The 25,872-nt window shown below is 47.3% G+C and overlaps 1 protein-coding gene across 2 annotated transcripts in view; it reads right to left on the bottom strand.

The window, feature by feature from the left end:
* KIAA0408 (KIAA0408 ortholog) overlaps nucleotides 1-25,872 on the bottom strand; it is a 56,090-nt gene that overhangs the window by 27,750 nt on the left and 2,468 nt on the right. For both annotated transcript variants that reach the window (XM_033938692.1, XM_033938693.1), the window contains exons 2-5: nucleotides 21,485-21,642; nucleotides 14,951-15,199; nucleotides 7,184-7,474; nucleotides 135-214 (exon numbers count right to left, since the gene is read on the bottom strand). In XM_033938692.1, coding sequence (XP_033794583.1) covers nucleotides 135-214; nucleotides 7,184-7,474; nucleotides 14,951-15,085 — 506 coding nt within the window. In that variant the 5' untranslated portion in view covers nucleotides 15,086-15,199; nucleotides 21,485-21,642. The remainder of the gene's footprint in view (nucleotides 1-134; nucleotides 215-7,183; nucleotides 7,475-14,950; nucleotides 15,200-21,484; nucleotides 21,643-25,872) is intronic.

The following is a 25,872-nucleotide window of genomic DNA, read 5'->3' as shown; positions in this document are numbered from 1 at the left end:
TAGAATTCCTCTGAGCATCGAAGCAGCATCAGAGGATTTAGTGCTCTGGGCTGTGGTAGAAAACTCTATTGTGGCTTAGTAAAAGAGTGCCTTAATCTGCAGCCCTACTTTTTACATGTTTATATTATACATACCTACTGTGATTTGATTTCTTTCTTATTTCTTCTTGGTAGCTGCTTAATTCCTCAGTAATTTTGGCAATTTCTTCAAGAGCCTTTAGGAGGACAAAAAAGAGAGTCCCTATTGCATTAACATCTAAAAAGGAATGCTTCTGAAATCTATATTACCATATAGCACAGTTTATCCCAGGACAAGCAGGCAGGTATTCTCACTAGTGGGTGATATCATCCGACAGAGCCCCGATACGGACATCTTGCAAGCATGTCTTGCTTGAAGAAACTCAGAAGTTTCGAGATGCCCGCACCGCGCATGCGCCAGTGCCTTCCCGCCCGATGGTCCGGGTGTGTCTCCTCAGTTCATTTTCTTCCGCGGAGCTGAGAAGTCTATCTTCAATTTTGCGCCCATTGAATCTCATTTTTGCCTTCTGTTTTGCCGCGGGTTGAGTTCTTTTGGCTCTCCTGTGCATTTGTTTCTTTCTTTGATTTCTTTAAAAAAAAATAAAAAATTTTTATTCCGACACCGGGTCGGCCGCGTGGCTGGGGCCCCGCGCCTTCGACCTTGCGGCGGAACTTTTCCGGCCTATGTCCCGGCCGATTACCGGTTTTAAAAAGTGTAGCAAGTGCCAACGCGCGATTTCGCTCACGGACCCTCATCGATGCTGCTTACAGTGTCTGGGACAGGATCACTTCCCGAAATCGTGCCGGCCTTGCTCCACTTTGACGGCGAGAGCGTTTAAGCGCCGCTGTCTGCTGTGGGAGTCCATGTTCAAGATGGAAGCTTCGTTGGATCCTTCAGCTTCGACATCGACATCGACTGGTGCTTCGACTCCATCAGCGAAGCCCGCTGCCTCCCCGGCTGCTTCGGGCCTCCTGAAACCGGCATCGTTCGCGCCGGTTTCGGCCTCGACTTCGGCGCCGGTGCCTTCCTCCGTCTCCTCGGAGCAGGTATCGACCCCTACAGTTCCACCGGTGGTCCTTAAAGTGCCGAAGGCTGGCAAGCAGAAGCATGCGACACCGAAAGAGCGCGGAGACCGTGCGGAAGGGCCCCCTTTTGGTGCGGATCCCTCCATATCGGCTTCGTTGAAGTCCCTTCTGGAGGCTCAGTTTGTGAAACTCATGCACACCATGGGACCCCGGCTGATTGCCTCGATCCAGGGTGACCTCCCGGTTCCGGTTCTGAGGGGCGGGCCGCCCCCTCCTCCTCCGCCGCGCCGCACGACCTCGTTGCTCGGTGAGGAGGAGCGGCGAGCGGTGTCCAGGTCCTCGAGGAGGTCCTCGGTTAGTGCTATGCCTCCTTTGGAACCGATTCCCTCGAGGAAGGCCTCCCTTAGTGATATGCCCCCCTTGGAGCCTATCCCCTCGAGGAAAGCCTCGTTTAGCGATTTGCCTCCATTGGAACCTGTTACCCCGCCCCATGACTCAGTGTGGCGTCCACCTTCGAGGCCTCCCAGTCCTGGGCATAGCAGGAAGCAGGACGAGTTCTTCCGAACCCCCTATCAAGCTTGGGCGTCGTCGGGGGAGGCATCGACTCTTCCGCCTCTGCGATCGACGGCATCGAGTCCGATCTACTCCTTGGAGGCGTCTGACCAGGTTTCTCACAGACGGGCTCGATCCCCTTCCAGGCATCGAGAGGGGCATCGATCCAGACACTCTTCGAGGCATTCCTCTCGACACTCGACCGTCTCACCTCAGAAGAAATTGCCTCGGATGGGGTATGCTGCTTCGGCTGGGTCTCCTCCTCCGGGCCCGGAGTTCGAGGATCCCGAGGTTTTCTACTCGCCCTGTTGCTCACGGGCCTCTATGGAGCCCGAAGCCTCGTCTTCTTCCAGTCCTTCTCGTAAACCGGCGACGGCGGACCAACTGTCTTTTTCCTCATTCCTCAGACAGATGGCGGATGACATGGACATTACCCTCGATGCTGGGTCTCGATACTCCAAGGAGTACCTCGATACCATGCATTTGCCTTGTCCTCCGGCCGAGTCCTTGCGCCTTCCTCTGCACAAGCTCCTCGACCAGACCTTCATGCGGTGCTTCGAGTCTCCTTACTCTATCCCTGCGGTCCCTGGAAAATTGGATGCTCGGTACCGCACGGTGCATCATAAGGGCTTCGAGGGTCCTCAGCTTTCTCACCAGTCCCTCCTGGTCGAATCCTTGCTCAAGCGGTCTCATCCTGGCCAGGTCTATGCTTCGGTGCCTCCGGGCCGCGAAGGCAGAACCATGGATAAGTTTGGTCGACGCATCTAGCAGAATTCTATGATGACGTCCCGAGTCCTGAATTACAATTTCCACTTTGCAGCCTACTTGGAATTTTTTCTGCCTGTGCTTCGGAAATTCACACCATACATTGAGTCCCAGGCTCGGTTTGAGTTTGAGGAAGTGGTTGCTTTGCTGTCCCAACTTTGACTTCAGTTGATGCAATCTGCCTATGATGCGTTCGAGCTCTCTGCCCGAGCGGCGGCCTGCTCGGTAGCGATGCGTCGTTTGGCCTGGTTGCGGACCATTGACATGGACCCCAATCTTCAGGACCGCCTGGTGAACGTCCCGTGTGCTGGGGCGGATCTTTTTGACGAATCCATCGAGACTGTCACGAAGAAGTTGTCTGATCATGAAAAGTCCTTCCAATCCATTCTTAGGCCGAAGCCTAAGCCTCAGCAGTCTCGACCTTCTCGTCCGCCATTGATCTATCAGCGGCGTTATCAGCCGAGGCAAGCTCCACCTGCGAGGCAACCGGCGAAGCGTCAGCCTCCTCTGAAGGGACAGCCTAAGTCTCAGTCGCCTGCTGTCCCTAAGGCCACTCAGCCTTTTTGACTGTCTCGTCGAGGGCATAACCAACCTCGTTCTGCCTTCCCCTGTTTTTTCCCATCGGAGGGCGCCTCCATCATTTTTATCATCGTTGGGAGGCCATAACAACCGACCTCTGGGTCCTTACTATAATCAGGGAAGGATACTCTCTTCATTTCCATCGGGTCCCTCCGGACCACCCTCCAAGAGAGTATCCTTCCAACTTGACTCAGACCGCTCTTCTTCTTCAGGAAGCTCAGGCTTTGCTCCGGCTTCGTGCCGTAGAGCCGGTCCCGACGGACCAACTGAACCAGGGGTTTTACTCCCGGTACTTCCTTGTTCCAAAGAAGACGGGTGACCTGCGACCCATTTTGGACCTCAGGGTCCTCAACATTTTCCTAGTCAAAGAGAGATTTCGCATGCTGACACTCGCGTCTCTCTACCCCCTCCTCGAGCAGAACGACTGGTTATGCTCTCTGGATCTCAAGGAGGCCTACACTCATATTCCCATTCATCCGGCCTCTCGCAAGTTCCTCAGATTTCGGGTGGGACATCTCCATCTACAGTATCGAGTGCTTCCATTTGGCCTGTCTTCGTCCCCCAGAGTCTTCATGAATTGTCTGGTGGTGGTGGCCGCTGCACTCCGGATCCAGGGTCTTCAGGTGCTTCCCTACCTCGACGACTGGCTGATCAAGGCTCCCTCGGCCTCAGGGGTCATCTTGGCGACCCTGTCCACCATTCTGTTCTTGCAGAGTTTGGGATTCGAGATCAACTTTCCCAAATCTCATCTACAACCTACCCAGTCTCTCCCCTTCATCGGGGCGGTCCTGGATACCATTCGCTTCAGAGCGTTCCTTCCTCCTCAGCGCATGGATGCTCTTCTTCATCTCTGCCTATCTGTGTTTTCTCGCCAGTCCATCTCAGCGAGACACATGATGGTCCTCCTGGGCCACATGGCCTCTACAGTTCATGTGACGCCATTTGCCAGGCTCAATCTCAGAATTCCTCAATGGACCCTGGCATCTCAATGGACTCAGGTGTCAGATCCGTTGTCTCGACACATCATCGTCACTCCTGCTCTTCGGCAGTCTCTACTTTGGTGGATGACCTCTTCGAATCTATCCAGAGGTTTGCTGTTTCACATTCCTCCCCACCAGAAGGTTCTCACAACCGATTCCTCAACCTATGCCTGGGGAGCTCATCTGGATGGTCTTCGCACTCAGGGATTCTGGACCAGTGCGGATCGACTCCATCAAATCAATCTTCTGGAGCTCAGAGCCATCTTCAATGCTCTTCAAGCTTTTCAACATCTGCTTCACGACATGGTGGTCCTCATTCGCACGGACAATCAGGTTGCCATGTATTATGTCAACAAGCAGGGGGGCACGGGCTCGGCCTCCCTCTGCCAGGAAGCTCTCAAAGTCTGGGATTGGGCGGTTCGCCACAATGCCTTCCTCAAGGCTGTCTACATTCAGGGGAAGGACAATGTCTTGGCAGACAACCTGAGTCATCTTCTCCAGCCTCACGAATGGACACTCCATTCCAAGACCCTTCATCAGATCTTCGCTCAGTGGGGGACGCCTCAGATAGACCTCTTTGCGGCTCCCCACAATTTCAAGCTGCCTCAATTTTGCTCCAGGATCTACGCTCCTCATCGACTCGAGGCAGATGCTTTTCTGCTGGATTGGGGGAATCGCTTTCTGTATGCGTTTCCTCCATTTCCTCTCATTCAAAAGACTCTGGTCAAGCTGAAGTCCGACCATGCCACCATGATTCTGATAGCTCCTCGGTGGCCCAGACAACCTTGGTTCTCCCTTCTACTTCAACTCAGCAGCAGGGAGCCATTCCTCCTTCCAGTGTTTCCTTCACTGCTTACTCAGCATCAGGGATCTCTACTTCATCCCAACCTGCAGTCTCTCCACCTGACAGCTTGGTTCCTCTCAACGTAACTCCTCACCAGTTTTCCCAGGCGGTGAGGAATGTTTTGGAGGCTTCCAGGAAGCCTGCTAATCGTCAATGCTACTCCCAAAAATGGACTAGATTTTCTTCCTGGTGTGTTTCCAATTCTAAGGAGCCTCAGCGAGCCTCCCTATCCTCTGTATTGGACTATCTTCTATACCTGTCTCAGTCTGGTCTCAAGTCGACATCTATACGAGTCCACCTGAGTGCTATTGCGGCTTTCCATCAGCCTCTACAAGGAAACCTCTCTCTGCTCATCCTGTGGTTTCCAGATTTATGAAAGGACTTTTTCATGTCAATCCTCCTCTCAAACCTCCTCCAGTGGTTTGGGATCTCAATGTTGTCCTTTCTCAGCTGATGAAACCTCCTTTTGAGCCTCTCAACCAGGCTCCACTTAAGTTTCTCACTTGGAAAGTGGTTTTTCTAGTGGCCCTCACATCTGCTCGCAGGGTCAGTGAGCTTCAGGCCTTAGTGGCGGACCCGCCTTTCACAGTCTTCCATCATGACAAGGTGGTCCTCCGCACTCATCCGAAATTCCTGCCTAAAGTGGTCTCTGAATTTCATCTCAACCAATCCATTGTACTTCCAGTGTTTTTTCCAAAGCCTCATTCTCATCCTGGAGAATCAGCTCTGCATACTCTGGACTGTAAACGTGCTTTGGCTTTCTACTTGGATTGCTCCAAACCACACAGAACTGCTCAACTTTTCGTCTCTTTTGATCCAAACAAGTTGGGACGACCTGTATTGAAGCGCACCATCTCCAACTGGATGGCAGCTTGTATCTCTTTCTGCTATGCCCAGGCTGGTTTACCCCTTCCCTGTAAGGTCACAGCCCATAAGGTCAGAGCAATGGCGGCCTCTGTAGCCTTCCTCAGATCGATACCGATTGAGATTTGTAAGGCTGCCACTTGGTCCTCGGTTCACACATTCACCTCTCATTATTGTCTGGATACTTTCTCCAGACGGGATGGACAGTTTGGCCAAACAGTGTTACAAAATTTGTTCTCTTAAGTTGCCAACTCTCCCACCATCCCATTGGGGTTAGCTTGGAGGTCACCCACTAGTGAGAATACCTGCCTGCTTGTCCTGGGATAAAGCAATGTTACTTACCATAACAGTTGTTATCCAGGGACAGCAGGCAGCTATTCTCACGTCCCAACCACCTCCCCTGGGTTGGCTTCTCTGCTAGCTACCTGAACTGAGGAGACACGCCCGGACCATCGGGCGGGAAGGCACTGGCGCATGCGCGGTGCGGGCATCTCGAAACTTCTGAGTTTCTTCAAGCAAGACATGCTTGCAAGATGTCCGTATCGGGGCTCTGTCGGATGACATCACCCACTAGTGAGAATAGCTGCCTGCTGTCCCTGGATAACAACTGTTACGGTAAGTAACATTGCTTTCTCAACCCGGGCCTAAAGGCACATCCAACCAATTGGTTTCCGGGAGATTCATGATGAGTCCAATGTTCAGCCAGCAGTGGGCTGCTGTTTCCAGCGACTGGCATTGAATATCCGGTTTCAATTGTAGCTGTGGCAACTTAACCAGTTATGCTGATATTCGGCACTAACAGGTTAAGTGCACAGCAATTAGAGGTCGAATTAGGATAGAACATGTATTAAAAAAAACTTGTACTGTACTATGGCAAATTGTAGCCTGTTAACTATATATTATGTATGTTAACCTGTAATCTGCTCTGAGCTCTTTGGGGATAGAAAATGAAATAAATAAATAGTACTGTTATTTATGTGGCTTATTTTAATCACAAAACATTGCCAGTTTGGTGCTGATTATTTGTGGATAGGTGCTAAAATACTATTCCTGGCCAGTTAAATAGTTTTGAATATCAGCCAGAATGAATATGCATGAGATAGATTTACATAGAATGTAGGCCCTACGCCTGACTCTCTCTCATACATATTCAATGAGGCCGATATTGAGAGTGTGAGATAAAGGACAGCTAACTCCCACAGTCAGCACTGATCCCGGACGTTCATTGCTGGACCACTGGTTAAGTTAAAGTGGCCAAAGACGGACCAGCTATTGGGGTGGCTCAGATTGGCCGGTCAAAGTTTAAAATCGGTGGCTCTCGTACGAAATAGCTGGCTAAGTTCTAGCTGCTAAGTGCTAATGTTCAGTGGAGATAGCTGGCTATCTCCCACTGAATATTAACGCTTAGCCAGCCAGATGTTATTTAACTGGCCAGGAGCCATTCCTGGCCGGTTAAATAGCACAAAAGATCGGGCGGCATGAAGTTATTCTGCAGATCTGACTGGCTGAGAGTGACAGAAGGACTAGGTTGTGAATCAATGAGAAAGAGGACTTACTTCATTGAGAGCACCACGTTCTTTTTTTGGTATTTTTTGATCAGGGCAGTCTTCTAATTTTTCATCCTGGACAGTCCCTGGATGGTCTATTGACAACGCACAGCTCTTCCTTTTCGTCATGCTCTTGTGCCACTCCTGCTCTAACTCAGCAAACAAGTCGCCCTCTGCTTCTGTCCTGCCATTGGCTGTGTTGATTTGGGAACTCGGAGCGTGCAGGGAAAGCTTGAATGTGTCTGTACCAGTAGTCTCAGATGCATTGCTTTCCCTCCTTAACTTTACTTCTTGGTAAAGCTAGAAGTAATAACAATTAATAACCATGTGGACAGGAAAGGGACTATCACCATTAAAATTATCTGGGAAAAATAAACTCTCTTTGCTTAATCAATTCCAAAGCGAATCACATTCTTTTAGGAAAAAGAAACACATGGTAGTGACAATAGGGCACAATGGTCATTTATTGCTGGTCATGACATGGAAGTGGCTATTATATATGTCTTCAAAGCATAGGCTATAGCATGAGTCCAGACACGCTTTATTGATAGTGCCGATAAACTGCACTGTTCCTGAAGAAGCTCTGTCATTTTTAATGAGAGCGAAACGGAGATCTTCCGTCGTCCAGTTGTCCAGTTCTCAACAGGCTGGGTTAAGAACCTACACCCGAGCTAAGTATTTGAATAACTTTAAATGCAGTAGCATAACAAATTAGAACTATAAATCATAGAATAAGATTGAAATAAATTAAATTAAATTACATAACAAGAGTCTAAAGGACCGATGATAGCTCACATGATAGTTATATGCTAATATTTGTTCAACCGGCATATAACTGTGAGCACTTGAGATCCGAATAAGCTCTTAACTCAACTGTTTGGTTGGTATATAGTTTATGTCTGGACTCACGCTATAGCCTATGCTTTGAGGATTTCAGTGTGTTCCACAAGTTTTTGAAGTGATTTTTAATATTATATATGTCTGACAAGGAAACATGAGGGAACGGACAATGAGCAATCCTTGGGCGCCAGCAGGATAAAACAAAGCTTGTTTATTTCAGTCCAGGGCATACAGTAAAGCAGATTCGACACAGTACTGTGTTTATAGTGATATTTGCACACATGGTTTTCGTGACCTCTTGCTTGTTTTTTGGATTCATATTTCATCATTCATATGCGATGCTATATTCATTGAAGTCCCAAATACAGTGACCCCTGATGCAGGCGGTTTGGCTCCCCAAAACACAGTACTGTGTCAACTCTACTTGACTGTATATCCTGTACTGAAATAATCAAGCTTCGTTTTATCCTGCTGGCGCCCTTGGATTGCTCATGGTCCGTTCCCACTTCTTTCCTTGTCTGCTTTGCTTCCATGGGTTCATGTCCTGTTGGACTTCTGGTGGTGTTTATTATATATGTCTCGCATACAGCCGCTTACACAAACAGATTCTTTGGTAGAGCGCTGCTTTTCATTTTACAGCAAAACAGAACCAATGACTTTTCTCTTTGGTTTGCATCGCTTTCAAATTGAACCAGCACATTTTTCATTTCTCACTTTAGTATCAAGACTGGAGATAGTAGCCTAATAATTAGTGCAGCAGGCTTTCATCCTGGTAAGCTGGGTTTGAGCCCTGCTGCAGTTCCTTGTGACCTTGAGTAACCCCTCATTGCCCCAGGTTTCTTCCTGCGTCTATGGTGCAGTCTGTCAATTGTGGGGTTTTTTTCTAGTGCAGTGGTCTAAGGATTGAGCTTTAACCTCACTGAGCTGAGTATAATTGGATTGTTTCTTTAATTTGGTTTACTTCTATTCACATCCAGGGAGGGAATACTTTATTATTATATAAGATAAGGATTTGGAAAGTATAAATATGTACAGTGGAACCTTGGTTTACGAGCATAATTCGTTCCAGAAGCATGCTCGTAAACCAAATTGCTCGTATATCAAAGCAAGTTTCCCCATAGGAAGTAAGGGAAACTGCTTTGATTGGTTCCACCTCATCCCCCCCCCCGAGGCTACCGGCGCTGCTCCATTCTCCCCCCCCTTTGAGGAATCTGATGCTGTTCCAAACTCCTCCCCGCGATCCAGCTTCCCCCCCTGCGAACCGGCATCCCCCCCGCTCGCGGTTGCCCCCCCTCCACTGCGATCCTACTTTCCCCCCTCCCGAGCAGTCAATGACACCCTTTACCCGACTTGGCACCAGTGCCGGTGCCCGAAGATCCTCCCTCTTCTGGCGCGGCTGGGCGGTGCGTCGGAGATCCTCCTTCTTCTGGGCTGGGCTGGGCTGGACTGGCTTTGAGCATTTGCGCATGCTCAAAGCCTTCTGGTCTCACTCTCAATCTCGGAGAGAGCGAGACCATAAGGCTTTGAGCATGCGAAAATGCTCAAAGCCAGTCCAGCCCAGCCCAGCCCAGAAGAAGGAGGATCTCCGACGCACCGCCCAGCCCAGGCCGCGCCAGAAGAGGGAGGATCTTCGGGCACCGGCACTGGTGCCAAGTTGGGTAAAGGGTGTCATTGACTGCTCGGGGGGGGGGGGGGAAGTAGGATCGCGGAGGAGGGGGGGCAACGAGAGCGGGGGGGGATGCCGGATCGCTGGGGGGGATGCCGGATCGTGGGGGGGGGGCGCTCGTATAGCAAGGCACGCTTGGTTTACGAGGCACCAAGTTTACGAATGTTTTGCTCGTCTTGCAAAACACTCGCAAACTGGTGCACTCGTAAACTGAGGTACCACTGTATTTATTATTGATTATTTAATAGAAGGGTGGGTGGGATAAAGATACTGTATGTGTATATTTATAAGATGAATGTGCATTTTGTGCTTTATTCTCTGGTTGTTAACATGTATATTGCACTGCTAAGTTTTTTGGAAAATTAATATTAAAAAAACCCTAAAAAAAAACACTGTGCTGCTGGACGTCATCTCTTATGAATCTGGCCCCACCTGAGAAATGGGTCATGTGACCCACTATGTAAGCGCATGCCCCAGAAGACTTCCTATATTAAGTCCTATTGTTAGCGGCATCCCGTTGATCTCTCTTTAGCTTACAAATGTTTTTTTGATTTATGTTTTTCAGCCTGAGCCTTAACACTCACTGAGTCACCTCATGGGAACCTCTAACTGGCAAACATTTCAACTTCAAACCACCTTCTCTTTATCTAAAATCCTTTCCTCCCATAAGACTTACAACTTGCTACCTAGACCCCCATTTCATCGTCCTGCAGGTAGGCAACTTAGATGAAGAGTGTAATCAAAGATGAAGAGTGTCCAATGAGTCAAAATTCACTCACTGCTCTGGTAACTGGCCTTGAGGATTTCTCAAATGATGAACTTGGTAAACCAGGAACATCATCTTTAGCTTTGTAGAGTTTTCTACTTCTAGTTGACATGCTCAGTTACTAATGAAACCTACTATTGTATTTAGAAACTTAAAATATAACACAGTACAAGAGCAAAACTCAAAACACTGCTTTGAATAAAAGTGAACTTACACTTATCAATATTGGGTTTATACAGGTGCTGGTACTAGATGCAGCAAGTCATTCTTGCCCATGCAAGCTCAGAACACGCCTAGAACTAGAACTAACTGATGTTTGAGTAAAGGTAGGGGCGCTCAAAAGCATTTCTCAGGCAGCAGATCAGCTGCTGATGTCATACTTGTCTGGACAAGCCCAATTAGCCATGTGACAGTCAAACAATATTTATTCTATGAATTTCTGTATGATATTGTAACCCAGAAATTCTTTCACATATGTCTAATGCTAGATTTACTTATATTTACATGTTTAATCTGTGTCCATAGCATACTGATAGCACTATCACCTGTTTAGTGCAAAATTATCAGCCCACTGTAAGGGGAAAAAAATGAGTTTTGGTGGTGTTTATATTTACTGGCTTTAAGCGACTCTAGGATGGGCCTACAAAATTGTACAAAAAAATATTTTGTGATCAAGCACATACAAATTCATGGGAAAAACTTCAGTTAGTAAAGTTTCTCCAACTTTAGGTTTTTCTGGACAACCCTAATGAGATAATAAATGGATTGATTACATTGTCAATGCGAAGCTTTACTCAAATTATACTGAGACAATCAGAAGGGAAGAGAGGTATGTGTGCTTTTACAGGAGCCATGAAAGGGGATTTTTTTTTCTTCTTCTTTGGAGACAGAAAAGTAGGGAAAAGATAATGGAAGCCTTCTCACTCCTTCACTGCTGCAGAGATGTTGGCGCGTTAGTAAATTCTAACAGCTCAGTGATCCAAGGAGTTTTGGTTTCTTTCCTAAAGGAGCAGAGATCCCCAAATAGTAAACGTAACCATGGCAGCAGGGTTTGTTGCAGGAGAAAATGGTTTCTACGTCAAAGATTGCTTTCAGCACCCTCCTTCCCCTGCCCACTCCTCCTTTTCCTTTTTGGGGTCTGCATGCTTGCAGGCTCAAAGATGACAGAAAAGGTTAACATAGAATCCTCATAGCAGCTTGGCACCCATAGCTGTCACTCTTCTTGCCAGCACCTGAGGCAGCTCTGATGGCTGTCCCTGCAAATAAAATGCTACTGTAAATCCTGCAGCAAACAAGAAGATTGCTTCGATTGCATTTTGCTCTGATACTGCATCAAATGCCACAGCATTTTTAGGCTATCGGCTCTGGTGATTATTAGTGATTATGAAAGGGGGGGAGAAGAGATGTAATACCCTCCTCTGCAAGTTTCAAGTTTAATAGGGATTTACTATCCTGCCCATCAATGGGCTTAGTTGAGTGGCTCACAATCTAATCCAAGGAAGGAAGCAGATAGAACTGACAGAACAGAGATGAGAAAGGGAGTATGAACTGCAAAATTCAATATGATAGCAAAAGGAGTTGAACATAAGAAGGCGGTGCTGTTTAGTTCAGAACAGCATCAAATTATCTGGGAAAATGAAAAAGTCTCCCAGCGTCCAGATGGAGGAGACCCTGCAACAAGTTGCATGCGATGAATCTGCCATAACCAAAATATAGAATAGTTAAGGATAGATGCAAAAAATTCCAGTGCTGGAGAGCCACTGTTCTTTTTTAAACAACCCAAGCTCAACACTAATAGCATGCAAAGTATATGCACATTGTTAATGTTGAGCATTGGTCGGTAAAAGGGTCAGAACGTCCTGTAGCAGCTCTTCTGTGTGTGACCAGTGAACTCCTCCCTATCCTCTCACTCATAAAAAAAAATCACTGGTGGTCCAGTGGGTCCCTCATAACTCCCTCCCTCAAGCTAAACAAAATATATTTGGTGGTCCAGTGGCCCCCCTCACACATAATTTTTTTCCGATTGAGACAGGAGAGATGCCTACTCCCTCTCAACTCAGGGCCTGTGCTTTTCAAAATGGCGGCACCCTGCTTGTGTCCGATACATCCTGGAATGAACATAAGAATAGCCTTACTGGGTCAGACCAATGGTCCATCAAAGCCCAGTAGCCCATTCTCATAGTGGCCAATCCAGGTCACTAGTACCTGGCAAACACCCAGTATAGCAACATTCCATGCTACCAATCCAAGGCAAGCAGAGGCTTCCCCCCATGTCTTAATAACAGATTATGGACTTTTCCTCCAGGAATTTGTCCAAACCTTTCTTCAAACCAGCTATGCTATCCGCTCTTACCACAACCTCTGGTAATGTGTTCCAGAGCTTAACTATTCTCTGAGGGAAAAAATATTTTCTTATTGGTTTTGAAAGTATTTCCCTGTAATCTGTCGACTGTCTCCTAGTCTTTGTAATTTTTGACAGAGTGAAAAATCAATACACTTGTATCCGTTCTACTCCACTCAGGATTTTGTAGATTTCAATCATATTCTCCCCTCAGCTGTTTCTTTTCCAAGCTGAAGAGCCCTAACCTTTTTAGTCTTTCCTCATACGAGAGGAGTTCCATCCCCTTTATCAACTCGGTCACTCTTCTTTTCTAGTGCCACTATAGCTTTCTTGAGATAAGGAGACCAGAATTGAACCCAATACTCCAGGTGAGGTCGCACCATGGAGCGATACAGAGGCATTATAACATTCTTAGTCTTGTTAATCATCCCTTTTAAAATAATTTTTAACATCTTGTTTGCTTTTTTGGTCACCGCTGGATGAATATTGACCGGTAAACTTTTGCATTGTTTTGTTGGTTTTTTTTTGTAAAATTAAAGTTTAAAGTCAGCACCTGCTACTTTGGTTTTCCTCCACTTTGATTGCTCTTACTGGTTTCTGCAGCTGTACCATCTGGCAGCATGAGACTACCACTAGGGGTGAAGGGGGCTCTTTTAAACCCAGGCCAAGAAGAGCAGACACAACGGGGGATTGCTTATGGTCTCACCAGACTACCAGAGATCCACAGTAAGAGTGGGGGATGGAACTGAAGGCAGGTGGGTAGGGAGGCTTTGCTGTTATGGAGGAGTTGTCAGGATACTTTTCTAGCTCTGAACAAGGGGTTGGGAGTAGAGGTCTGCACGGGAACGGGGATCGCGGGAATCCTGCGGGTCCTGCGGGGTTCCCGTGGGAATCCCCCCCCTAACCCACGGGACTCCCACGGGGACCCCCCTCTGGCCCACGGGACTCCCACGGGGATGGAAGGCTTTGGAAGCAGGGTTCGTCCATATAATATAATGGACACGTCAGCCTTAGTAAAAGATGGGGTTTATAAGTTAATTACCTGAACAGAAAACAAAAAAAGGGTTCCACCAAAGAGATTCCACAAGGAAAACAGCAGCACAAACACAAAAGCAACTGTGGAATTGATGATCCTGTCAGAAGTAATTGCTGCTTTTTATGGGGACGGGCAGGGATGGAGGTAATTTCTTGCGGGGATGGGTGGGGGCGAAGAGGATCCTGACGGGGACGGGTGGGGACGGAGAGGATCCTGACGGGGACGGGTGGGGACGGAGAGGATCCTGACGGGGATGGGTGGGGACGGAGAGGATCCTGACGGGGACGGGTGGGGACGGAGAGGATCCTGGCGGGGATGGGTGGGAATTCTGTCCCCATGCAACTCTCTAGTTGGGAAGAGTGTCAGGGGAACATATGCTGTTGTGGGGAAATTGTTGAGGTGGAGGGAACATGTGCTGTTGTCCAAGGGGTGTTTGGGGTGTGGGGGTGTTTGAGAGGGTAGCGTGCCTGGTGTGAGAGGGTATTGGGTGCAAGATTGTCAGAAGCAGTGATTTAAAAAAGTTGTTCCCATTCACAATTGAAGAGAACAGGACGCTCTTTTTTCTCACTTGCTGCTTTGTAAAATTGCTGCTTCTGCTGGAGACTGCACCCAATACACATGCAGGCCAGCATCTCCTCATAGTATTTTACAAAAGGCTCCGTGTTTGGCAAAGCCTTCTGTAAAATACTGGGGGGAACGGTGCCCCCAGTCCGAATGTCTCAATTTCCATCTCAACATGCAATGTAAAAAGTCTCTGTCTGCCTTTAATAAATCTTATCCTCGGTTTCATGCATCACCCTGAATTCAATCTCTTTCATCTCGCTGCCTACTGACTGATTAATGAGCGCCGACAGTGCCCTCAGCATGGGTCTTTGGCTGGGCAAGTGTTACGACACTGACCTTTCACAGAAAAATAAGTGGAGACAATGAAGGTGGTGAAAAAGCATATGCCTAGTATGGCAAAAAGCCAATGGCAGGTGGTGGCCATAAAACTGATATGGACAGCAACTTTTATCTGTGGGTGGACAACTGCCAGCCTTGATTAAGGCCATGCACCAGTATAAGCACTCAATAATAACAGGGACTTCCTGAAACAGAAAGATTCTCAACAAAAATAGCTTAACTACCTCTTCGATCTTCCTCTGCATAACCTTCCATTGGCATTCCCATTCTTTTCTTTCACTGTCAAATCGCTCAAGCAGTTCCATCTTTTCCATATTCCAGCTCCCCTCAGAGCTTTCTAACTGCCTGCGTAAGTCCATAGATCCAGTGTGAGGATCAACTAGTAGGCCGTGTCTGGTCCTCTCTTTTCCTTTTCTGGTGCTTCACAGAGGCTGGGTGTTCCTTACCCAAATAAGATTTACTAGTGTTCAGCTCTAAAGAAGATAAAAACAGGTTTAATGAAATCCAACTAATATCACCAGATAGTTATCTGGTGTAAAATTTAAGCAAACAATCACGTCAACAACACTGTAAAAATGGATAGGGGAGTGCAGTGAAAAAAATTTCATGTTGTGTCATTTCCGGGAATGTTCATTTATTTCTTTTTATCATTACAAGAGCAATGTCTTCAAAAACTACAGTGCACAGACTTCTGAAAGTCTGTGCATTATTTACAAATGTGTGATGGTTTGTGCGTGCAATTAATGACACTCTATTTGTGAAGAGTTTGCACAAGAAAGACATGGAAATTCATGTTTTATTCTACTCATTTTCAATGTTATTTCAAAAGAAGGAACATTCCTAAAAATGAAAAATTATAGCTAAAACAGCATTTTCATAACACCAGTAGTTAAGACATTTAGGCCCTGATTCTATAAAGTTCACCTAAAGGTAGGTGCCAAGATCGGTGCCTAACTTAATCGGCTTAATTGGTGCTGATATTGGCACTCAACACCTCAAAGGGCTTTAATTGGACTTAATTGAAAATTAGGTGCCTAATTCAAAACTCGATTCTATAAAATGTAAGCACCTAGACCAAAATGCCTCTACTAAAAGTGGGCGTGGCTAGAGGTGGATCATAAGAACATAAGCAATACCTCCGCTGGGTCAGACCTGAAGTCCATCGTGCCCAGCAGTCCGCTCACGCGGCAGCCCAACAGGTCCAGGACCTGAGCAGTAATCTTCTATCTATACCCCTCTATCCCCTTTTGCAGCAGGAAATTGTCCAATCCTTTCTTAAACCCCAGTACCATACTCTGCCCTATTATGTTCTCTGGAAGCACATTCCAGGTGTCCACCACACGTTGAGTAAAGAACTTCCTAGCATTGGTTCTGAATCTGTCCCCTCTCAATTTTTCCAAATGCCCTCTCGTTCTTGTAGTTTTCAAAAGTTTGAAGAATCTGTCCCTCTCTACTCTCTCTATGCCCTTCATGATCTTGTAAGTCTCTATCATATCCCTTCTAAGTCTCCTCTTCTCCAGGAAAAAGAGACCCAATTTCTCCAATCTCTCAGCGTATGAAAGGTTTTCCATCCCTTTTATTAGACGTGTCGCTCTCCTCTGAACCCTCTCGAGTAACGCCATATCCTTCTTAAGGTACGGCGACCAATATTGGACGCAGTATTCCAGATGCGGGTGGATCATGGGTGTGTTTTCAAGTTAGGTGGACCTGGATTTTCAGAAAGCTTTCAACAAAGTTCCTCATAAGAGGATCCTGAGAAAATTTAAGAGTCATGGGATAGGAGGCAATGTTTTGTTGTGGCTTAGGAATTGGTTATTGGACAGAAAAAGTAGGGTTAAATGGCCATTTTTCTCAATGGAGAAGGGTGAATAGTGGAGTGCTGCAGGAATCTGTACTGGGACCGATGCTATTTAACATATTTATAAATGATCTGGAAATTGGAACAACGAATGAGGTGATTAAATTTGCAGGTGACACTAAACTGTTCAAAGTTGTTAAAACGCATGTAGACTGTGGAAAATTACATGCAGACCTTAGGAAATTGGAAGACTGGGCATCCAAATAGCAGATGAAATTAAATGTGGACAAATGCAGTGATGTACATTGGGAAGAAAGATCCAAATCATAGTTACCAGATGCTAGGGTCCACTTTAGGGGTTAGTGCCCAAGAAAATTATCTAGGTGTCATCGTAGACAATAAGCTGAAATCTTCTGCCCAATGTATGACAGTCAAAAAAGCAAACAAGATGCTAGGAATTAGAGAAAGAAACGGTTGCTGTTACCCACGGCTAGCTGTGGGTAACCCGCCGAAACGGTGGGGAAAAAAAGTGGTTGCTGTAGGTACGGGGACAAGACCATTCACCACCTCGTGGTGCGGTGAATGGCCTTGTCTCCACAGTTAATGGAGGAAACGCGCGCAGTCACTGATCGTGTGGTCCAGCAATCCCTTCCCTCCTTCCCAACGATCGCCGCCGTCCATCTGGGCATCTCCCTCCCTCACTTCCCCTTACCTTTGTGGTGATTTTTAATTTTCTTTCTACATGCAGCTGGAGTCTTGAAGTCGCGTGTGGCTGCCAGAAAGTTCTCTTCTGATGCAACTGGAAACAGGAAGTTGCATCAGAGGAGAAGTTTCCGGCAGACACGTACGACTTCAAGGCTCTGGCTGCTTTTAGAAAGAAAATGAAAAATCGCCACGAAGGTTAAGGGGTAGGAAGGGAGAGAGATACTCGGACCGCGGCAAGTGGGAGGAAGGGGGGCTGCTGGACCGCCAAAAGGTCCTAAAGGGGGGTGGAGAGGAACAGATGCTGAAGGGAAATGGGGAAGAGAGAGTGGGAAGAAGACGCTGAAGGGAAATGGGGAAGAGAGAGAGAGGGGAGAAGACGCTGAAGGGAAATGGGGAAGAGAGAGAGGGGAGAAGACGCTGAAGGGAAATGGGTAAGTAAGAGTGGGGAGAAGATGCTGAAAGGGAAGAAAACAGAGATGGCAGACTATGCCAGAGGGAAGAAGATGGGTTCCAGAACAATGGGGGTGGTGGTGGAGGGAGAGATGGAAGGGGGAGGCACAGAAACAGAGCATATGGAAGAGGCAAAGAGAAGGCAGACAGTGGATGGAAGGAATTGAATGAGGAGACGATGAGGAAAGCAGAAACCAGATAACAAAGGTAGAAAACAAATTTCTATTTATTTTCTTGCTTTAGGATAAAGTAGTATATTAGTTGTGTTGATAAACATTTATAAACAAAGCCTTGCCAGCTGAACATCTCTTTCTCTAGTTCAGCAACCAGAACTTTGATTTATAAAGTAACAATTGTACAGAATATTGTTTCTTTTTATACTTTAATATAATAAATTTAGTATAAAGCTAATTGAGGGCTGTGTGGATGGGATCAGATGGTTTGCGGGGATGGAGCAGGGACAGGGACTGAGCTCAAGGGGACCGGGCGGAGACAGGGACAAATTTTTTCCCAGTTTCATTCTCTACTAGGAATTACTAGAAAAGAAATGGTAAATAAGACTAAGAATATTATAATGCCTCTGTATTGCTCCATTGTGTGACCTCACCATGAACATCGTGTTCAATTCTAGTTGCCATATCTCAAAAAGGTTATAGCAGAATTAGAAAAGGTTCAAAGAAGAATGAGCAAGATGATAAAGGGGATGGAGCTCCTCTTGTAAGAGGAAAGACTAAAGAGGTTAGGGCTCTTCAGCTTGGAAAAGAGACAGCTGAGGGGAGATATGATTGAAATCTACAAAATCCTAGGTGGTATAGAATGGTTACAAGTGAATTGATTTTTCACTCCATCAAAAATTAGAAAGATTAGGGGACACTCAATTAAGTTACAAGGAAATACTTTTAAAACCAATAGAAGGAAATATTTTTCACTCATAGAATAGTTAAGCTCTGGAATGTGTTGCAAGAGGATGTGGTAATTGCAGTTAATGTAGATGGGTTTAAAAAAGGTTTGGACAAGTTCCTGGAGGAAAAGGTTACTGAGACAGACAAGGGGGAAGCCACTGCTTGCCCTGGGATCGGTAGCATGGAATGTTGCTACTATTTGGGTTTTTGTCAGGTACTATGAAAATAGGATAATGGGCTAGATAGATCATTGGTCTGACCCCGTGTGGCCATTCTTATATTCTTTTTGTGAATTAGGTGTCGTTAGTTGAAGAAAACCCTGGCATAAATATGGTGTGTTTAAATGTTAGGATAGTAAGGCAATGCTAAGCATGATTTTATAATGTTTTACAGAATCAGTGCCAATATTGGTGTCTAATTTAAGGCAGATTTTATAGAATCAGGGCTGCATTACATAGCCTCAATTCACAAGTAAATAAATAGTACAGTACTAAACTGACAACCACTTAGCTAGTTGGTCATTCTATGAAAGATGATTGGAGTTCCTTTGAGGTAGTGACCTTCTGTGTCCCCCCCCTCCCCATCCCCATCCCCTGGTTCATTCTTGGTACAAAAACCAGGCTTGGCAATCAAGCTTAGGTCTGCTTCATTTAAGTATGCAGTGCTACAACTAGACCACTGTCTCAGTACCCTTAGCCACTGTTAAGCAAACTAGTTAGTCAGATTATTAAATAGGTGACCCCTGTTTGGCAATGATCTCATTATAACTGGAGCCAGAGGAAAGGATACTTTTCACTTCAGGAGTAGTAGCTGCTTACAACACTACGCAAGCCTAACTTAGCTGTTACTGTGAATAGGAAACCACCTTGGAAGAAGATTCTAATCATCTCATCCATCAGGAATTACATTGCATACTGCAATGAAGCATGGCAGGAGTGCTATTGCATATCAGGCTTTTGATGAAGTCAGGCACCAGGCTCTGGACCGCCTGCTATCTGCTCCTCAAATCCCACTTCCTTGTAAAGAAGGGGCCCTGTTGTCAGAGCAGGGTGCCAAGCTCAGTGAAACTGGTGGCAGACAAATATGAGGAGATGGGAAGATTGACCGTCTTGAAATTAAAGAGCATTCCTGTTTTCTCTTCATCCTTACATGCACAAAAAATATTTAAACACTTTCATAAGACCTTAATCTCTTGTATAATTGTGGGAATGTGTGGGATAAATTAAACACAGTTTGTAGATCAGCACAAAGGCTGAATAATTCCACAAGAAATTCTTGCCAAGAACTATATTTTTAAATATATATATATTACAAAGAGCAAAAAATTCCACAGGGGTGATTATTGCTGCTGCTAACGTGAATAATTTATATCTAGCTACCGTACATAATTTTCTGTATCAGTTTCCATTCTTGCCTCACGTAGTGGTAACCCTTGGGCTGGACAAGACACAGTGAAGCAGCTGCAGCAACTCAATGAACGCTGCCAGCATGATGGAATCAGTCTGTGCCAAGCTGGCATGAGCTCTGGAAGCAGTCACGGGCTCTGAGAGACAGAGGGCTCAGCTTAGACCTTGCATGGACCTAGCAGTTTCTCTATAGTGCCATCACTAAGAGCCAGTGACTACAGTTCAAATGGAGGGCCCTTCAGGGAAGGAAGTGGGCTCTTTCCTTCTGTGGGCCCTCCTCCCCTCCCCCACACTGCAGAGGCTGCTTAGGTGCAATTTTCAGCATCGGCCAGAATGCAGGAAGAGGGCATAAACAGTGTAGGAGTATTACTGAGTAGCTAAGATCAGTACATCCTTTACACAGAACAAAGAAAAAAAAAATGCTTGAGTACCTGAATGTAAAAAACACTTAGACAACCTCCACTGATAGGCGGTATATAAGTAAGAAATAAACTTGGAAACCAAAGCATGGAGAGACAGGAAAGAGCGATGCTGTAACAGTGTATTGCAAACTTTAAAGCTATCAGGACACTAAACCCAGTGTCCCAACCGGAAGGCACCCAGAAGTGCGTGGTCGTCGACGTGATTATGTCACGCACATGCTTGACGTCATTGCGTCGAGGTCCGCGCATGTGTGGAGGCCCATATGACCGCTACCTGCTTTGGTGGAGGGATCCGGGAGGAGGGGAGGTGCGGGGGGAGGAGGAGAGTCATCCGCGCTGGCTGACTGCCTACAGGACATGCCTCTCGAGAGGCATGTCCTGTAGGCAGTCAGCCGGTGTGGATGATTCTCCTCCTTGCCTGTGTGTCGCAGCACACCTGAAATCTCAGGAGGCACACTGGTGTGCCATGGCACAAAGTTTGCTATATGCTAATGTAACATATAAAGAAAACAGATGTGGTACACTCTCAGCTATAATATACTTGGGCCCTCTTCTATCAAACTGCGATAGCAGTTTTTAGTGTGGGGAGCCGCGCTGAATGGCCCGCGCTGCTCCCGATGCTCATAGGACATCAATGTGCGTCAGGAGCAGCGCAGGCTTTCAGCGTGGCTCCCCGCGCTAAAAACTGCTATCGCAGTTTGACAGAAGAGGGCCTTGGTTGCCATCTTGCAAACAGAGCTGACATTTGCTTGATACGTTGAGTGCAAAGTAATCCTCTCTCGACATACTGTAGTCTTGTGATGCCTTCTGGCCGGTGCATGGTCCAGAGTATCAGTGTTGACAACAGCAGTTTTTGATAGTTTAGATTTAACACGTACGTTGATGACTGTGCCATCCAACGATGGCTCCATGGTTTCAAATGGGTCTGGAACAGGGGGCTGTACATTTACATGTCATGAGCGTTAAGGCTCCAGTTAAGTCCTGCTGAAAATTAGCAGTTAGCCCTAAATAGGCAATTTTATTGACCTGAAAATGTACTCTTCTGCATCATCAGTAATTCAGGTTATTCACATACCTCTGCAATGTGGCTCCACTTGCTCAGAGCCCCTGCGTGTCCTGTCAATACTGCTGCTGCACACACACACCTTTTCCGTCCGCTATTCTAAGCTCATTCCTCGATGCTTCAGAAACAGGTCAGCAAAATGCTTCCATTTTCACCTGCCTTAAGAGATGCTGTACAGTATTACAAAAGGACATTATGAAACTGAATGAAAACCTGCCCTACACATCAGACAAGTCCAAACTATAAAGTGGCATTCACAGAAGATGATCAGAATACTAACATACCACACACCAGTGCTGAAATAATACTGCTGATAGCCACACTAGAAAAGGATCCTCAGAATACCATCCAAGTGTGGCAGCACTCCTCATCGATCCTTGAAACTATAGTGTGACCCCCACAACTTACTTTATATTTTCTTAAATGTTTTTACTTTGTGTCATTTTCTTATACTTTTATAATAGCTTAATATAACAGCGTTTTAACTTAGCTGCTTCTCCACCAGCCCCGCGCTTCATTCCTTCATCAGGGTCAGGGGATAATGCCGGAGCCGGCCTGCAAAAGCTGTGAACTTAACCTTACGAAAAACCGGCTGGCTCCGGCATTATCCCCTGACCCTGATGAAGAGAAAGATGGGCAGATGCCAGTTTGGGGCGGAAAGGAGTGAGGTACTACCACTGAGGTGTCTCGGGGGGGCCTCATGGGCCATTAGACTGGGCGGAACTGAGGAAAAAATAGATGGGCCTGTGCCCACCTGTGGCTATACCACTGCACTGCAGACAGGTCAGAGAAGCAATGAAATGGCTGTGGTATCTTTTTCTATTGTTTAAATATATTGAATGTTAAAAAATATACAGTAAAACCTTGGATTGCAAGTGTTTTGCAAGACAAGCAAAACATTTGATTAAATTTTAACTTGATATACAAGCAATGTCTTGCAATACAAGTATATATAGTTTACACACATCACAACTGAGCCAATGGTTCTTCTCTCTCTGGCATTGCAAGAGTGTAGTGACTGTTCTAAACAAGCAAAGTCTTGCATTACGAGTACATACAGTATACATAATGTGACCATACATCCTGTTTTCAACGGGACCGTCCCGTTTTTAGATCACCTGTCCCGTTGTCCCCACGCACAGCTTTAGGATGCTGAAATGTCCCGTTTTCAGAGAGAGTGTCCCGAAGCTGTGCGTGGGGACAACAGGACAGGCGATCGCGGAGCCTGGGATTTCTCTGACGCAGCTGGATTAGCACAGATTAGGTGCGTGCAGCTGCGACTGCACAACCCTCCCCCCTACCCCCCAACATCAATTCTGACATCAGAGAGGAAGTTCTATGCTGCCTGGCTGGCCCAGAACTTCCTCTCCGACATCAGAACTGCCAGGGGGGGAGGGAGGCTTGTGTAGTTATGGAGAGAGAAAGAAAGGATGCACAGTCAGAAGGAAGTACAACCAGAGATTCATGAAATCACCAGACAACAAAGGAAGGAAAAATTATTTTATTTTCAATTTAGTGATCAAAATGTGTCAATTTTGAGAATTTATATCTGCTGTCTATATTTTGCACTATATTTAATGGGGTCCAGGGGAGGGTCCGGGGGGGGGGGGGGAGAGTGGGGGGGAGGGTCCTGTCCCGTTTTGAGAAAAAAAAATAAATGCTCATGTTAAGTATACCTGTGTCACACCATCACAACTGAACCGATGGCTCTTCTCTCTCTGATGCTGCAGGAGTATAGTGACTGTTCTAAATGAGCGAAGTCTTGCAATATAAGTACCGTATTTTCACATAGATAACGCGCACCCGTGTAAAACGCGCACACGGGTATAGCGCACGAAAAACACAAATTTATGTACAGAAAGTTTTATATACCGCGCACACACGTATACCGCGCATGCTGCCCAACTCTCCTTTCACCCGCCCCAACTCTCCTCTGGCCACCCCGACTCTCCTTTCGCCCGCCCCGACTCTCCTCTCCCCCTTGAAGTCCTGTCCCCACCCTGAAAACCTGATGCCCCCCCCGACGTTCGATTCACCACCCCCCCTCGCAGGACCGCTCGCACCCCCACCCCGAAGGACCGCCGACTCCCCGACAATATCGGGCCAGAAGGGAGCCCAAACCCTCCTGGCCACGGCGACCCCCTACCCCCACCCCGCACTACATTACGGGCAGGAGGGATCCCAGGCCCTCCTGCCCTCGACGCAAACCCCCCTCCCTCCAACGACCGCCCCCCCCCAAGAACCTCCGACCGCCCCCCCAGCCGACCCGTGACCCCCCTGGCCGACCCCCACGACCCCCCCACCCCCCTTCCCCGTACCTTTGGTAGTTGGCCGGACAGACGGGAGCCAAACCCGCCTGTCCGGCAGGCAGCCAACGACGGAATGAGGCCGGATTGGCCCATCCGTCCCAAAGCTCCGCCTACTGGTGGGGCCTAAGGCGCGTGGGCCCAACCCAACCATGTGCCTCAGGCCGCGCCCCCAGGTGGGACCTAAGGCTCCAGGGCCTATTCTGATTGGCCCACGCGCCTTAGGCCCCACCAGTAGGCGGAGCTTTGGGACGGATGGGCCAATCCGGCCTCATTCCATCGTTGGCTGCCTGCCGGACAGGCGGGTTTGGCTCCCGTCTGTCCGGCCAACTACCAAAGGTACGGGGAAGGGGGGTGGGGGTGTCGTGGGGGTCGGCCAGGGGGGTCGCGGGTCGGCTGAGGGGGCGGTCGGAGGTTCTTGGGGGGGGGCGGTCGTTGGAGGGAGGGGGGTTTGCGTCGAGGGCAGGAGGGCCTGGGATCCCTCCTGCCCGTAATGTAGTGCGGGGTGGGGGTAGGGGGTCGCCGTGGCCAGGAGGGTTTGGGCTCCCTCCTGGCCCGATATTGTCGGGGACTTGGGGAGTCGGCCGGGCAAGAGGGCTTGGGCTCCCTCTTGCTCCGATCGTGGATGCGGGTGCGGGTGGGAGCGTGTGCGAGCGGGCGTTCGGGGTGGGGGTGCGAGCGGTCCTGCTGGGGGGGTGAATCGGGCATCGGGCGGGGTGGGAACTATGTAGAAAAACTTTTGTATACCGCGCTCACGCGTATAACGCGCGAGGGGTATGCGCGGTAGGTAAAAACGCGTATAACGCGCGCGTTATATGCGTGAAAATACGGTACACATAGTATTATGTATTAAAGTTTTTGGGTTGTGGAACGAATCGTCTGAGTTTCCATGATTTCCTATAGGGAAATTCGCTTTGATATACGAGTGCTTTGGATTACAAGCATGCTTCTGCAACGAATTATGCTTGCAAACCAAGGTTTTACTGTACTTTAAAAAATGCCTATACAGAACAATCAGCAGTCCTCAGTCTGTGAACAGCTTCTTTGGTTTGCCCTTCATCCAAGAGACTCCTTAGCAGTGAAGCAGCCAATAGCAGCAAGAGGTCGGGTGGGATCAGGGCTGGATTTTCCTATAGGCTAACTAGGCTTCAGCCTAGGGCCTCAAGATCAAGAGGGGCCTATATTCAAATTGTTAGCAAAATTAAAATTACACTATTCTAAAAACAGTGAACACTAAAACACTGAACCGAAAATAAGGAGAAATTCTATGCTTCGGGATCAGAACCGGCTCCGGCCGCAACGGGGCGCCGACTTGGCTTCTCCCTTTCTTTTTCTCGCCCTGGGAGGAGGATTGGGGAGGGAAAGACGTTAGTCTGGAAACAGCTGGGCAAAGCCCAGCCCCGCGGGGAGAGAGGCAAAACGTGGATCCATCAGGACAGGGTGGCCCAGACTGGCATCGGATGGGGGGTTAATGGCAGGCAGGATGGCATGGGGGGTGTTCAATGGAAGGGGGATGGGAGGCAGGCGGGCATCGGAGGGGGGGTGAGGTGAGGAAGGACGCATTGGGGGGCACTATGGACATAGGAAGGGGCAATGTTGTGTGTTATGTTTGATTAATTATTCTTACAAGTATTATATATGATGCTGAGAATAAATGTCCAAATAAGTGTTCGACTTTTTTTTTTTTTATTATCCGTGTCACATTTTTTATAAAGGTTAGTACCAATAACAACATGTTTCATTTAACATATTGATATATATCACAGTAATGATGTATTTTATTATCTCTCATGTAATTTACAAACTTAAAAATGGGAGGTGAAAGGGCATCATAAGTGGAATAGTCTAGAGCCTCTTTTCATCTAAATCCGGCCCTGGGTGGGATGAGTAATTTGTGACCTCAATAAAAGGGTGCCTCGAGTATGGAGGGTCTGTATTACACATGCCCATATTGTTAAGAGTATCAGGTGCTGTACTTGATATTAATAGGACTAAGTATAAAGAAGCATATCCCAGCCCAGGCAGACAGGTGCCATAAGCAGCATTTCCCAAAGTAGACCACACAAAGCACATTTAAGGTGGTCCTTCCCAAGC

Source organism: Geotrypetes seraphini, chromosome 3 (assembly GCF_902459505.1).
Source record: "Geotrypetes seraphini chromosome 3, aGeoSer1.1, whole genome shotgun sequence".
Lineage (NCBI taxonomy): Eukaryota > Metazoa > Chordata > Amphibia > Gymnophiona > Dermophiidae > Geotrypetes > Geotrypetes seraphini.
The sequence above is the reverse complement of the archived record's forward strand: the minus strand, read 5'-3'. Positions and strand labels throughout refer to the sequence as shown.